This window comes from Leguminivora glycinivorella, chromosome 1, assembly GCF_023078275.1.
Source record: "Leguminivora glycinivorella isolate SPB_JAAS2020 chromosome 1, LegGlyc_1.1, whole genome shotgun sequence".
Taxonomy (NCBI): domain Eukaryota; kingdom Metazoa; phylum Arthropoda; class Insecta; order Lepidoptera; family Tortricidae; genus Leguminivora; species Leguminivora glycinivorella.
In genome coordinates this window covers 8,147,893-8,163,974 of record NC_062971.1, presented here as the reverse complement: position 1 = coordinate 8,163,974, position 16,082 = coordinate 8,147,893, and the positions used below count along the sequence as shown (strand labels likewise).

The 16,082-nt window shown below is 37.5% G+C and overlaps 1 protein-coding gene across 1 annotated transcript in view; it reads right to left on the bottom strand.

Annotated features, from left to right (window-relative positions):
• The window catches only part of LOC125226317, a 92,515-nt gene that overhangs the window by 36,184 nt on the left and 40,249 nt on the right, over positions 1–16,082 (bottom strand). Inside the window, exons 3-4 of the mRNA XM_048130266.1 lie at positions 6,919–7,010; positions 6,195–6,347 (exon numbers count right to left, since the gene is read on the bottom strand). Of these exons, the coding sequence (XP_047986223.1) occupies positions 6,195–6,347; positions 6,919–6,977 (212 nt within the window). The 5' untranslated portion in view covers positions 6,978–7,010. The remainder of the gene's footprint in view (positions 1–6,194; positions 6,348–6,918; positions 7,011–16,082) is intronic.

Below are 16,082 nucleotides of genomic sequence, written 5' to 3'. Positions count from 1 at the left end.
AATGAAATGATAACAAGTTCGTCACCAAGGAAACTCTATCTTCAAGCGAATTTCGATTGGCAAAATGAACTTATGGTGGGTCATGAGTCACGATCATGATTCATTTAGGTCGATAGTACTCAGTTATTATAGTATAGTGAGTATTCAAAACAGTCTTCGAAATTTAAGTACCACCTTACAAAAACATCAAAATTTTACGAGTTCAGCTCCAGAAAGAGGTTCTTACATTTTTAAATGGCAGTTGTCTGCATGCAACTGCAAGGAAGCCGCCGTTATTGCAGTCGCCGGTCGCTGACGGCCACTTTGTAGTCTTGTCTCTATTACGGACTACACAATATCTGTGCTGGGTACCTACCCTACGTCACAATCGCTTACTCTTCGTAATCGTTACGTAGCTATCGCTCGTATGTGGTGGCGCGACAGAGCCAGACTACATTTCGATCGACCACATTGCGGCAATGATTATCTCTTCGGCTAGGCCGGCTGGTCTAGGGCAATAAGGACAATTCTTATTTATCTCGGATAATTAATTTGGCCATACAAGCCCAAGTTATACAATAAAAATATTCTTCTTGGGATGATATACAGATATACAGATATACAGACTTTATTGGTAAATATAAAATATACATATTACACGTCATAGCCTTAAAACTAGTTCAAACAATTACACTAAATTCGTCCATTTTAAATGAATTAAAACAAATTTAGGACATTATACATTAGATTCACAGAACTAAATTATTTATAAATAAACTTGGGAAAAGTGTAGGTAGTTACTACAAAAACCTGATTATCAGACGGTGCTGGGTCAATTACTCACCGGAGCATTTATAAAGTCGGCGATACGATAGTATGCCTTATCTATAAGAAACGATTTAAGTTTCTTTTTGAATATGGCATCACTTGTCGAGTCTTTGATGGCATTAGGCACAGAATTGTATGCAATCGGTCCCATGACGTCAAGCGATAGTCGAGACTTCGCAAGTCGTTGCTTTGGGATTTGCAATCGTGGTCGTCTACGCGACTGAGTGCAGGATATTTTTGAGCTACATTTAAAGTTGATTATGTTGGACCTTACATACATGCACACAGTCAATATGTATACAGATGGCAACGTTAAAATTTCATATTTTTGAAACAACGACTGGGCAGGATGATCAAAAGGTTTTCCATCGATTATACGCAGGGCTCGTTTCTGTATTTTAAATGCTCTGTCGCGGTCTGCTGCTGTGCACCAGAGGTCCACACCCTGCGTGAGAATCGAGTGGAAATATCCATAATAGGCAGTTTTCATGTTGTCTATAGATAGACTGGGCGCCAACCTGGAGAGTGCAAAGCACGCTGCGGCCAGTTTATCACAAGTCGCCTGTATGTGTGGGGCCCACTTTAGGCCGGCGTCAATATGAAAGCCCAGGTACTTAGCCGTTTCGACTTGGGGAATTGGAACGTTATTTAATGAGATATTCAATCCCGGTTTATTTGTCTTTCTTAATTGGAAATGAACAATATTTGTTTTGTCTAAGTTTAAAACCATCCCATTGGCAGAAAACCATTTAACCAACTGATTAATGACATGACAAATTTTTGATTTTAAACCATAGTAATCATCTGCATTTACAATGACGCAGGTATCATCGGCAAACATAACATATTCCTGGCCCGGGCAAGCAGTGGTGATATCATTTACAAGGACCAGGAATAGGCTATTTCCACACACAGACCCCTGGGGCACGGCGCAGTTACCTATAGATTCCATGTCAGATTTCGAGTTTAGTACATACGTACATTGTTTCCGCTCATATAAAAACGATTTTATTATGTTAAGGAAGGTACCGGTGACTCCGTAGTGGGATAGTTTATTAAGGAGGAGCGAGTGGTCTATCATTTCGAAGGCGCGCGACAGGTCGCAGAAAATAGCAGCTACCTGTCGCGAGCCCTCGAGATGTGCCCGCACTCGCCCCACCACTTCGCGCGCAGCATCAGTTGTCGATCGGCCCGGCTGATAGGCATATTGCTGACTGTTCAGTAATCTATTGCGACTAAAATGTTCCATAAGCCTATCACTAAGTAACCTTTCAAATACCTTGGAAATTACAGGGACCAGTGAGATTGGTCTGTAAGACTTAGGTAAGTGTACTTCACCCTTGCCCTTGTAAATTGGCATAACTTTTATTAATTTTAGAACGTCAGGGTATACACCTGTACTAACGCATTCATTAAATAGTGATAGTAGGAGGGATATAACGCAAGGAGGCAATAAGTCCAAAATATACGTTGACATGTCGTTTACGTCTTTAGATGTCTTACGTTTTATTTGTTTGAATACCTTTAACAATTCATTCACGGTGAACGGTATAAATATTAATGGTGTGGGTGTGTGGTCTAGGTAACTGTGCAGATATTTTAAAGCTGTACTGGTACATGGTCTCGCATTGTTTACGTTTGCATCGACGTAATACTTGTTTAACAAGGCGGCGGAGGCAGCGGCCCGCGCGTCCAGGCAGTCGCCCGCCGCCCTGGCAACAAGTATGTCGATCGCTCTGCTCTTGTTATTTGTACCTCTGCACGTTTCATTTGATACTATGCGCCATATGCTGCGCGACATATTGTGACCGCTGTTTGAGATTTGATTATTTATGTGATTCTTACGTACATTTTTTATAAGGGACCAGTATGAAAGTTCTAATGTGTGTAGATTCGAGCGCGTTACAGAATCATTTGGGTTTTTACTAAGTTTTATTTTAAGTTTTCTAATATTATTTTTCTGTTTTTTCACGGTGTCATTGACCCAGACATCGTCAGCGTTTTTAACAGGATGATACCTAACAGGAAAATGTACATCGAAATAATGTTTTAAGACATTGATAACAGATTTAGTTTTCTCATTAGGGCAGTTGTTTTTTTCAAGACTTCGTCCCAATTTTGGAAATTTAGACTACGAGTGAAGTCTTGCTTATTACAAAGTGAAAACTTTCTTTTCAAAACATGGCATTTAGATTGAAGATGTTGATTTACCTTAATACTAATAATCAAAGATAAATGATCAGATAGATGTAATTCATTACAGTTTATTTTATTTATATCGGACTTAAATATATTCGAATAGGCGTGGTCGATACATTTTCTAGAGGTACTTGTTATCCTGGTCGGTTTATTTACAAGGTTTCTAAATCCATACGATTTAATTTTATCTACTAATTGATTTGTAGTATTACAATCTGCTAAAATGTCAATATTAATATCACCTAATATAATTACATTATTATTTTTAATGGGAATAAAATCTAACAATTCATTTAATTTATTTAAAAATAATGCGATGTCACCACTGGGGGGTCTATATACACACACTATAATTAGGTCAAGGCCGATGCACTCGACGGCGCACGCTTCGAACTGCATCTCGACGGACAGGTCGGCGACTTCCTTGCGGTCCACGGTCAGGATGTCGGCGCCGGCGAATATGCAGACTCCTCCACCCTTCCGTGAGGGTCGGCAGTAGTGAGCTCGAAGTTGGTAGTTGAGTATATTTACTGCGCTTATTTGATTTGGCTCGAGCCAGTGTTCCGACAGACACAAAACGTCAATTTCGTCTAGAAATTGGAGTTCGCTCTCTAATCTGTACGTTTTGTTTGCCAACCGGTTAATATTTAAATGGAGTACATTTACTAGTCCTTTTCTATTTTTTGTTTTGGTCGGGGGTGGTTCCGTCGGCGGGAGACCGGGTCTCCCTGGGGCGGAGAAAGGGCCGCCACTCGGAGATGCTGCTGTTTACAGGCCAGGCTGATTCCTTGAGAAAGTTTTCATATACAGATGTTGGAATACCTATTTTAAATGAATTATAGGTATCTCGTTTTGACTGTATCCTTTCCACTGTATAAGGGGCACCATGGTAAATGCTGTTTAAATGCTTTATTAGGCTATCAGGAGTTGTGTCGTTATTAAAATAGCATCCATGCAGATATTTGTATACTACAATACCTTTCACTGACGCATCAGTTGCAGATCCTTTTATTAATACGTTAGATTTTCGAAGTTTTCGACGGTTGTTGCGATTTATGACAAGTTTAAAATCGTCATCAGCTGATTCGTCGGAACGCGGCTGTTTACAGTCAGTGATTACTGTTGTAGTATCATTTTTATCAATAAATTGGTCCGGCAATTTATCTGTTGTTAATTTAGCATCATCATTGACGGTCGTCGTACTTTTTTTAGCGGTCGTAGTTGGCTGCTTCACCGGCTGGTTATTACGCTTCGCTCTTATCGGCTTTTTTGCCTGCTCGGCGATTCTCTGTCTCGTTTGCGCAGCGGCTGGTCTCCGCGCTCGCGGAGGCGCATGTGTGGAGGCGGGAGCGGGACGGCTGATCGGAGTCGACACATTGTGCGGTGTTGTTGGAATAGATGCAACGATGGTTTCGGTGTTTGTAGACACTTTAGCGAATTTGTCGGTATCCTTCGAAAGCAGACTCGATTTAAGGTCACTTAATTCACTGTTTATAGCATCAATTTTTAAGAAAATATCACTAATTTTTTGTTCGAATGGCTTTAGTGCACTATTTATTATGTCTTTGAACTTTTCACTGTCCATTAGCGACATTTCACACGCGATTTGAGTTTCGGTTAACGTTAAGATGTTGTTCGTACCGCTCGCACGCCGCGACTGTTTCGGTTATATAAAGAAGAAAAACAAACATTAACAAAGCCTCTAACTTCATGTGAGGGAGATATGAGTCCGGTCTCATAATTATACAAACATTGCAGTAACTCACTACTTTACTTTCAAACTTTGAGCGTAGTTTTACTAACGTACTACGTAGTACGTACTAAATAATTATCTCCCAAGAGTGATAATATATTTTGAAAAGGGACTAAAAGTTTTGTCACAAGGTAGCCTTTTCCACCAGGATGAAGGATGAAATATAAGAACACGGTTGCTGTGTGCTTAAAGTGACTTTTACCGGTCCAGATGCAGAACTGTAGCCATTGTATTGAGGTTTTTGTACCCACAGGAGAGGTGAAATAAAATAAATTCTACATTTTGCCACTATGGATCAAAATGAAATATTTACGGCGAGGGGCTTAATGAATATTGAACGTAGCTAACGAACCTACGATAAAATCCTGAGCGTAGTGAGGGAATCTAGGGTTAATGCTCAAAGTGGAATTGTGAGTTCCGAGTAACTAGATGATGTGAAAAACTATTATGGTGTACCTACCTGCATTCTATACTTTGTAAGGTAAGGTGGGTTAAGTTTGAAGGGTTTTTTTGTGGGTTAAGATAGAAAGCCGCCCTGGTGGTGGCTTCACTATACGGAACATATTTCATCTTACCCCTCAGGAAAAAATCTTCGCCCACATTACTTACTTTTTTAGTGTTTGGCGAAGCATAAAAAGCAAATACAATTTGTATCACTCATTCAAAGTAATCTTCCAATATAACGTATCTACTAAACATGCGTGGTTAGAAAAATACCGTCAACATCATGCTTTTGTGCAAAATTCTTGCGCCCAAGCGCCTCTCGTTGCGGGCCTTGCAGAAAGGAGGCGGTGGAACGAAACGTTTTCTACGTGATGCAATTGAAAGCGCTCTTGTTTGTTTGCGGCGCTTAATAAGAAAGGATAGTGTCGAGTGCTGACACTTGAGCTGACTGGGATGCTTGTTTGCTCGCTTTCATTTCTTGACAAATGAAAAGAACTTAATCGCGTAAAACTTACGTTTTATATTTATTTAACCCGACGTTTCGGACATGACATTACGTCCGTGGTCCGTGGATAATATGAGTGAAGATCGTGTTAGTTTAAATCAATATAAATGAAAAGAACTCGCAAATGGCTATTTAGAATTTAATAGAGCTTTGAAGGATTTGAATTTTTATTGAAGTTAGAGCAAACGTTTCAACTACGGATTGGATTTACTTAGAGCAAACGTTAACTACTTATAAATACATATTTGTATTTAAAACCTTGTCAGGAGATCGTTATGATTATCCTTGATATTGTGTAAATTGTCTTTAACAAATCTTTGTTGCTGTTAAGAAAGTAAAGGCTTGTAGCGCCGACTATACCCGTAAAGTCATGTCAATTCAATTTACAATCTTCATTGAGACACTTCCATCTAACCTATTAACAGGATCAGTTCGTGTCAATTCTGTTTACCTTCAGAAAATAAGACTACTTATCTTATTTCTTACCTTTCAAAAGTCTCTCGGGAACTATCACTAGCTTTGGACAGCCGTCTTTCTTTCTTGCCGCCGCCCTCGTCGGGTGACTTTTCTGGTGGTAGCTTGAGCTCTTTCTCCGCTTTGCTGCCAGAGCGAGAGGTCCTCTCTTCGCTGCTGTCGAGCCTGCATGTTGCACATTTAGATTATATTGCTGTTGAAAGTTTTAATTAGACTGGATTAAGATTGCTGGCTGGATAAGACTGGTTAAAATTCTGGTTTATGTCCTAAGTTCGAGATCCAATACAGCATAAGTGCGAGAAGTTTTAATATAAGTATCGGGCTAATGAATCGTAGTCGTTTGGAAGTACATTTGTGTAGGTTGACGTCGGTCTGCGTCCAGAAGACAATTTTTATTGGAATATTATTTATTTATTTATGATATGGAAAACCAACAGTTATTAAACTAATTAACAGTGTACAACAAGATATGATAATATTATAAATGAGCAATTCCCGAAAAGTTTGTACATTTGGATCACGTCTTTGATTTTGATAAAAATTGGTAGGCTGATAGTTTGTATAGAACCTTCCTTTTTTGTTACCAGATTTCCATACATTTTCGGTAACAAAAAAAGAAAGTTTCATACAAACTATCTAGGAAATTTTGGGATCACGCTCAGCATCATGGACTCTATTAGCCTACCAATTTTTATCAAAATCAAACTTTTTGAGATGCTGAAATAATGAAAGTAACCTTAATGTTGGCTTCAATGGCGACAAGCTGCCAGGTTTGTCTTGCTTCTTCATCTCCATTTTATCGTGTCAACTGTCATGGTAGCGGGTTATCTGAAACAAAACAAATTTAATTATTCCAACTTTATCAACATCAATCTTATTCTGAACTTTGGACTGCTTTACAAAATCGGAAAAGTTATCAAAACGCACAGCAGCAGTTGTATTTGAGTAGTTAAAGTTTAGGGAAAACAATCATTTTTCATAGTTAGTAATTTCATGATTTTATATTTATTTTGTTAAGTCGAGATTAGAACTAAATATCTACTTGCGGGGAAACTAAATGGCTAAATGTATAAAATGAATAGAAATTCTGCGCGCAGAGCTTTAAGGATTATCCGTAGACATTACTGAACTAAGTACTTAATGAATGTATTACAAGTATAATGCGTAAGATTTCAACAATCCTATTCGATATAATAAGTAAGTAAAATGCTTAATTAATTCCATACATAATCAGGTACTTAAAACAAAATTAATATTGAGCGTAATAACATAAAGAACACAAACAAATATTTAAGCGCTGGCCCTGAAAGGTATAGAAATACCTCGATCTCTATTCTCCTAGATGTCCTAGAAATACTGAAGACATTTCAAGTAACTCTGCTTTCACGATTAATAACAAAGTAATCTCGCATTGTTAAAAGTGCAACTTGGAGGAACGACGACGAACCACCGTGCAAGTTATTCAACACCGCTCATTGACTTACATATTATTTCGTAAAGACAGGCTCCAAAAATAATGACAGCACAGTGGTAGTGACATCGCTGTTCTAATGTGAAATAAGGGCGCCATCTAAAGCAAGGCATCCAAATGTTCTTATCATACGTTTCGAATGCGTCGCATCGCATTGCTGATATACGGTGCGGATCGCTGGACGCACATGTGTGTATTTTTTAATCCCCGACGCAAAAACGACGGGGTGTTATAAGTTTGACGTGTCTGTCTGTCCGTCTGTCTGTCTGTCTTTCTGTCTGTTTGTCTGTCTGTCTGTGTGCGTGTCTGTCTGTGGCATCGTAGCTCCCGAACGGATGAACCGACTTAGATTTAGTTTTTTTTTTGTCTGAAAGCTGAGTTAGTCGGGAGTGTTCTTAGCCATGTTTCATGAAAATCGGTCTACTATGTCGCAGCCCCGCTTTAAAAAAAAATAATTTGTGGTTAGGTTATATACAAATAATACTAACTGCGTTGCGTCCGATGAGTGCGATGCGGGTCGTAGTGTGGAAGATTCCCTTAACGCAATTAGTTGCGACCAATCGCGCGCGTGATGCGCACTTATTAACCAATAGCATTGTTGTAGCATAGTAACGTTGCACTAAGGCACACGGAACAAGAATGTTCAGTCAGAATATATGAACGGGCCTATCTTTTACTTTTGAAATCAATGGCTGCGCTAGTGTAGACACAGCTCGTGGAATTTATAACACCATATTAAAAATTAAACTTCCATTATCCAGCCCGGTGGGTGAAAGCAAATACTGCCAGAGCACATTCATAATTAACGGCCGTCATGTTCCGTTGTCAATTTCAATAACGAAAGTCGTTTATTTGTTTTTGGCATATCAATTTTGTGACGTTATTCGACTGTTATGAAAATTGTCCAAACATGTTTGTCCTTTGATGCAACTTTGAACCTGACTTAAACATAAAATCCCTAAGTAAAATATGATAGTTCTTAAAACACTATGAAAGGCTACTTGTAGCTGATTCTTCAATGCTCTTGTGTTATAAACCTTTAGGTATAATATACCACATTCGAACTTTGGAGTTCCGATTCAACAGAATGTAAGGAAGAAAGGATACAGTACTTATACGTACACGGTACTGGCAACAAAAGTGCATGATAAGTTATGAATGAGTTCCATGCATTTTATTGCGGCTAGCCTTAATGGTGCGGTAAATCACCAACTAACATTTCGTCCCATTAATGCAAATACCGACTAAGTGACTTTTTGACGAAATCGAGTTTTTAGCACCTATAGAATAAGGTTTTCAAGGGCTACAATATGTTAAAACCCATGTATTGATACGACGCTGCATTCAAAAGATAGCTTTCGCATAAAGTTACTTAATAGTCAATTTGTTGCATTATAAACTGCCAGAATGTGATATGAATATTTAATATAAACTTTTATGCTTTATCCGCCAAGTAGAACCTTTTAATGGTGTATAGTGTTTTTTTGCATTTAAACATTTTGTTAAAGTAGCCATCTTATGTTCTACAAAAAGTTTAATGTGTACATATTTGATTTTTGCAAATAAAACTATCAACAAAATTCTTTATTTTAAGTCAGGCTAAATACACCAAATGTCTTTAAGATGTTTTTCCAGAAGATGTTTGTTTACAAACATCAGCAATGTCATTCTACCAAAAAGTTGTATAGGGACTATAATTGGTTTTGCATGTGATGTGACGAAGGAAAGGATAACGGTATATTACTGCAAATACCGACTATGTGTAAATAGGCGATTTTGAGATAATGCGGTTTTAAAGTTTGAAGGCACGTTTTATATAAAAACATGAAGAAATGTACGTTATGTGTATGGCATTTTAAAACCTATATTTTTTTGTTTACTACTTTGTCGTATATATATTCAGAATGTATTTAGTTGGCGATCAAATACGATTTAATGAAACAGTCTAATACCTACTTAGTTGGTTTTTCCTGTAGAAATAAATGTTTGCAATCTCTTCTTTATACATATAAACCATTGTTTGTCTTAAATTAAGCTTCGTTTTTCATATGATGTTCTCGTGATTAGCAAAAAGTGCGTTGAGAACCTCCTCCTTTTTTTGAAATCGGTTAAAAATACAATAACACAAACGGTTTAAGCTGAAGGAATCCAATTTAGTGTAATTTTATGTTTCATAACTTCGATGACCGTTACTAATTACAGTGTTATATTTAAATCAAATCTTTTTTGCCACTTCACCGACTGGTAAAGGCTCTCTTAGTTCTTCGAAAACGGACGAGAGAGTTGCATTTTATCCACAAAATCTTGTGGATTGCATTAGTGCAAAGTTATTTCATACTAATTTTAATTTGGTAACCTAAGCTGGTTGGCAAATAACCTTAAATTAACCTTTGAATTACTAAAAATAATACAAATCGGTTCAGACGTCTGTGAGTAATCGCATAACATGTATCGTTGTTTTAACAACTCGAAGTGGAATTAGCCTACGACACTAAATTCACTGCGCCAAAGTCACTGTATTGTAGACGTAGGTAGATGATATTCTTATATATTAATAAAATAGTGATAAAGTTATTAAACGTCATCTTCATCGCTGCTGATTCCCATACAGCGACATCTAGAATCTATTTTTAACGCCTTACCAGTTGAGGAGGGTAATAGATATAAGCTTAAGTTAAAAAATTGGTTGATAGAAAATGTTTTCTACAACCTAAATGAGTTTTTTCTGAAATATCCCGGGTAATAATTATAAGTTAGCCAGTAAGCTAATATAGTCAGTAGTTTTTAAGAATATAGTACGCTCGAAATGGGCAACTGTTGATACTGTATTTCCTGTATATCATACCATCTTATGTACACAGTTAATTATGAATAAACTTTACTTTACTTTACTTACTGGCATACCTACGGTACGAGTAGACTTCAGATGTCACAACTGTGTACCACTTCACCAACTGCAGTATTAACGCCGTGGCTTGCGTGGGCGACGGTCGCGCGATGGTCGCGTGACGGCGATGCGATGCATACGAAATCAAACCTTATCAATATGGAAGTAGACGATGCGATGAGACGCGACGGCGACGGTCGCGCAACCGTCGCCCACGCAAGACACGGCGTAAGTGATTAAAACCACCCATGGTACTCTTTAGGTATGAAATCTCTGTCACAAAGGCTGCATAAAGCCTTGAGGACACTTAGGTGGAGTCGAGCAGCGTCGAATCGAGCCCTGCATACATTTACAATGAACGATGAATCCGATTCGACGCGTCGCTAATGGACGTAGTTTCATAAGAAATGCAGAAGGCGAATTAATGAGATTCGACTCGGCGAGCTTAGTGGGCACCAGGCTTAAGTCATGTCGAGATCTGGATGTAGCACAAGGCAAGGAAATCAACGCCACAAATTGAACTCCAGTTCAATAGAACCACCTCAAACCTCTTAACGTATCATACCATATTTCTATATTGGTCTAAAGCTCGATAAACAACTAGCTATCTCTGCGTTCAAGAAAATGGACTTACGCAGACTTTTTGACAAAGGTATCATAACTAAATAGTACCATGAGTGCTTCCAATCACTTAATACCTAGTTAGTCTAGCATTGTCAGCCGTGGATGTGTTTGTATCGAATTCCACCAGCGATGAAGATGTTGTTTAATAACTTTTTATCACTCTTGGGCAGTAAGTGTGCAATCGCACGCAGGCGTATCAGAAGTAAAAGAAAAAACTTTTGTTTAAAGTGTTTAAATTTGTATTTTGGACTACCATAAATACTTTTTTTCTTTTTATTGCAAGTGTGATGAAAAACACTGCGTGTAACTGGGGGCGTAAGAATATTGCAAACATGATTGCTTTAAATCGCCCCAGAAACCTATGTAATTACCGTTACACATTACTTTTTCTTACTTATTACCTCATCTACGCCTAAATTTTAGTGACGTTGGCGTAAATGATTACTACAAAACTTTAGATAAACTATTACTTCAGGTTATTGAGCGTACAAAAACTATTTACCTATACCTAACAGTGTAGATAGTGAAATTTTGGACATAAATTATGGCGGACTTCGGATTGCCGAGACAGTGAACTAGTATGTAGTAAGTATAAGTACCTATGCATATTATGCTATTACCCAAAAATGCATTAACCGATTTGTAAAATTCTTTTTGTTATTTCAAGAGAATGCTATTGCGTTACTTATTGTAAAATTTTACTGAAATCGGTTAAAGTATTTTGTGAAAAATCTCCTAAAACCGATTGAAGAGGATTTTTTCAAAAATTTTTTTTTGAGAATAACCCTTCAAAACCTCAAATAAAGTATTATTAATGGTTAGTAATGTTAAAAAACTTTTTGTTACAAATGTACCACTTTAATTAACAATGATAAGTGAAGTTTTGTAACATAAAATTAGAGCAGCTATATTTCCTGCAGCTAAAACCGCCTATGTCATTGAGAATATTTAATATATTTTGAAATAAGTTCAAAACTTTTGTATATTTTTTCTTTTTTTGCAAATCATAAGTAAAGTGTATGAAAAGCAAAGCTTAATCAAAGGAAAACACTGCTTTATATGTATTAATAAGAGAAATATACAAATTTTTATTTCTACAGGAAAAACCAACTAAGTTTGCTACTATTTTTTTTTATTCGTAGTTTTATCGGCAATCAAATACAGCCTGGATATTTTTTACGATTAAGTATTAAACAAGACAATACGGGCTGTAGAATGCTGTATACAAATAGTAATTTTTTTCATGTTTTCATATGAAATCGTACCTTCAAACATTAAAATCGCATTATCTCAAAATCACTTTTTTGCACATAGTCGGTATTTGCAGTAATGGGACGATTTTCACCTTTTTATTGCATCCGCAACTCAGTACATGCAGCTGTGTAAGTCCCAGTTGCTTATTATTTTCGGGTTAGAGTGCTACCAAGCACCTAGGGACCTCACGAAGAAAGTTTTGGCAGAGAGGTGTCATGTCAAGTCCCAAAGTTTTAGCGGTGGCTGGCAGCGTTTCTGACATCACGGGAATGCGGAGAATGCGTAACGTATCGCGGTAACTACATACCCCCTAAAATGTTTACCTACTTATATTAATTTTAATAGTAAGAATTATTGTCTATTCCCGTGTGGTGACGGGGTAAGAATTTCACTACCCCCTTTCTTCCCGTGGGCACACCTTGGTCACTGGCCATCAAATATATGAAAGAGGCGCGTTCCTAGCACACAGTCTAAGCTCGTGTAGGTGAACGCGTACTACGCTTGTATGAGTGACATATGGCAGGTCGACTGTTCGCGTTTTTGACAGGCGGTAACTGTGAGGTAACCGAGAGGGGGAGGGCGGCACTTTCAGCGGGGAGCGGGAGTGGCCATACTGTACAATAGTACTCTTTATTATACTGTGCCGTGGGTGTCGTAGAAGGCGACTGTGGGATATGGGTTAAATTGTGGCGTAGGCGAGAGGCTGGCAACCTGTCACTGCAATGTCACAGTTTCCTTTTCTGTCAACCCCTTATTTGCCAAGAGTGGCACTGAAACTTGAGTAGTTTCATGTGCTTTGCCTACCCCTTCATGGGATACAGGCGTGATTGTATGTATGTATTGTCTATCCAATGCAAATAATAATATCTGATTTGTAACCATAAGGCACGTGTCACATAAGATATTCGCGAAGAAACTGGTGCTTATGCAATTTTTCTCGATTTGGCCACCGAACAGGTGCTAAGCCAGAATTGTACCAAATAGGATAGATGTTTTTGAACGTATAAAATGATTAATAAGAAACGAGTATCAGATGTTTGGATTTTAAACATGCCATACTTTCTTGTCTAATATATCACACATTTCTTGTCTAATATAACACACACTACTAACACAGTAGGAGGCTTTTACCCAGAAGGGGTCCACACATACTTGGTTTTTAGTATATATTTTCTTTTCCAATTAATTTAACTAAAAAAAACATATTTTAAACTTTCTTAATCATTTTTGTTACCTACTGTATATATTCTTGTGTGTGGAATTAAATAAAGCTTTTTTATTTATATTTATTTATTATTATAACACAGTAGGGTAGCGTCGATACAACTCGATTCCCGACGGGTTCCCTCACTTTCTTCAGTATCTGTGGAAGTCCATACAAAACAGATCCCGAAAACCTCTTCGGCTCTACTACGCCACGCCACTGATTCTAACATACCTATTACCCATACTATTTTTAAAATCCGAAAATGTTTCTAAATAGCATCTTTAGATTCTGGTGTAAGCTTCTAGAAACTTCCAAGAATGTTACATTATTGAAGACATAAAAAGAAGAAACAACTACTTACCTATTGCAAGCAAACATATGCATTAATTTTCCTACTAATATATAATTGGTCTTGTTAGGAACTATAAACTACAAACCGTTTTGAATTATTTTAATCCCTTATAATAGAAGTATAAATCTTCTACAAAAAATCCCTGAGGCTATATAAAAATTTCAAACCAGATTCCTGAGCTCCGGAATCCCTTTTATTCGACGATGATTGAAAAACCTTCCTTTCATTGGGCTAGAAGCCCCGGCTAGAATTTCCTTTATTGGCTAACCTAGTGTAGCCTATCCAACTATCACCACAAATACACATTTACCTTTGTGATATTTCAATAGGTACGACTTCAATAGGTTTACGCATTGTATGCTGTTATCGATTTTATTGAACCCTTGCAACCTTTTCAGCCAGGATAGGAATATCAAGCGGCCTAAAAAAGTTTGTCTAAAATTACATTTTTCTCGCAACCTGTAGGCCTAGCACATGATGGCCGCGGGAGTATGTCGCCGCGAGATAGATGCCACGTCTTCTTCTAACTGTATTAATGACATAAGGACGGGTAGTCTATCTCGCGGCGACATACTCCCGCGGCCATCATGTGCTAGGCCTACTGTTATGGTGTATGCTTTTTAAAATCTGTAAACACCTATTTTAATTAATTTTAAATCGAAGGACCGTTTTTGCGTAGCAGCGTGGGTTCTGGCAGCGGTCCTCACTGACCCGCTATCAAAATGCACAATATCCGAATGACATCATTTTAGATATTACTCTGATATCAGTGCACGAGCGAATAGCTTTAGGTCGGAATGTCTTTTGAGCGTGCTCTCAGCCGAAAAGGTTAATAAGTGAAAGCGAATATGCAATAAGGAAAAGCATTCATTGCAAGTCGGGCTTAAGCGAAATAATAGCTGGTAAAGCGCCTTAATAAAGCAAATGTGGGTCAGGCGCTTGACCTGCCTCATTCAGCATTTATTCACATTGTGCCTCACTGGAGTCACGGCATGTTTTGTCACGACATGTGCTCTAATGGACTAATGGCCCTTTCAATTTTAACTTGTTTTCAGTTAGTTAAAATGCATTTGTCAATGTTTATGTGTGAACGGTTTGTCTATGTTGGGATTACGCTTCATAGATCATTCCTGATACTGAGTGTTGGCCTCTTATTATCTTTTTATAAATAAATGACTGCAGTTTTATCAGTAGAAGCTTTCCAGAATGCCGGAAGCATGGGAATTTGTTGCTTTCTGAAATAATACCGTAAACATTACCGTACCGTAAATATTGTTTATTTACGTCTAGTGAAGTTGAAGGGATGAAGTTAATGGAGTGGAGGTATTTGTATATTATACTTACATAAAATAATTGAATATCGTCACTACTTTTAAAAAATCTCGTATCTCACGCTGTTTCTCAAAGTTAAAACGCAGTAAGTCTATATGCATTCCATACATACTTACTACAATTTTCTTTTCATTGACAGACGAAGATACAAGTTTTTTTAAAAGTAGTGACGATATGCTTATGTTAAATATCAGATAATTTCATTTCTGTTCGACAAAATTACCTACATAATTAATATAATTATTATTGGAGCTTATTATAATTACCTACACCGGAGTAAAGTAGGACAAATTTACGTCATTCAAAACCATTTGATGCGTTTACTTATGTAGGTAAAATACTACCAAGCTACCTACATTTTGGCGGGTGGGTGCTGCACCACAGATTAATAAATAGTGGCTCCAATTTTAGGACCCCTGAGTTCTTACCTCACAGTTCTAATTACATGGTTCTAATGTAATTCAATTCCTGTTTGACATTTTTCCTTATATAATTATAATTATTCTGCATTGTAATTGTGCATGTTTGAGATAGAATGTAGATATTGACGATACAAACGCGGTCTGTCGTGGCCAGCAAGAAGATTGACCATAGAGAATCGATATAGCTGTCACATTTTTGAATTGCTGTCAACTGAAGCTTACATTATGAAGACAGAAGTCTAGATTTTTTATTTTTGCAATATATTTCAATGAATTAACATGTATACGTTTTAACTAAGATTCTTATCAATAAATAAGAGTTATTGCATTACGGCGTCTCAGTTCTTATAT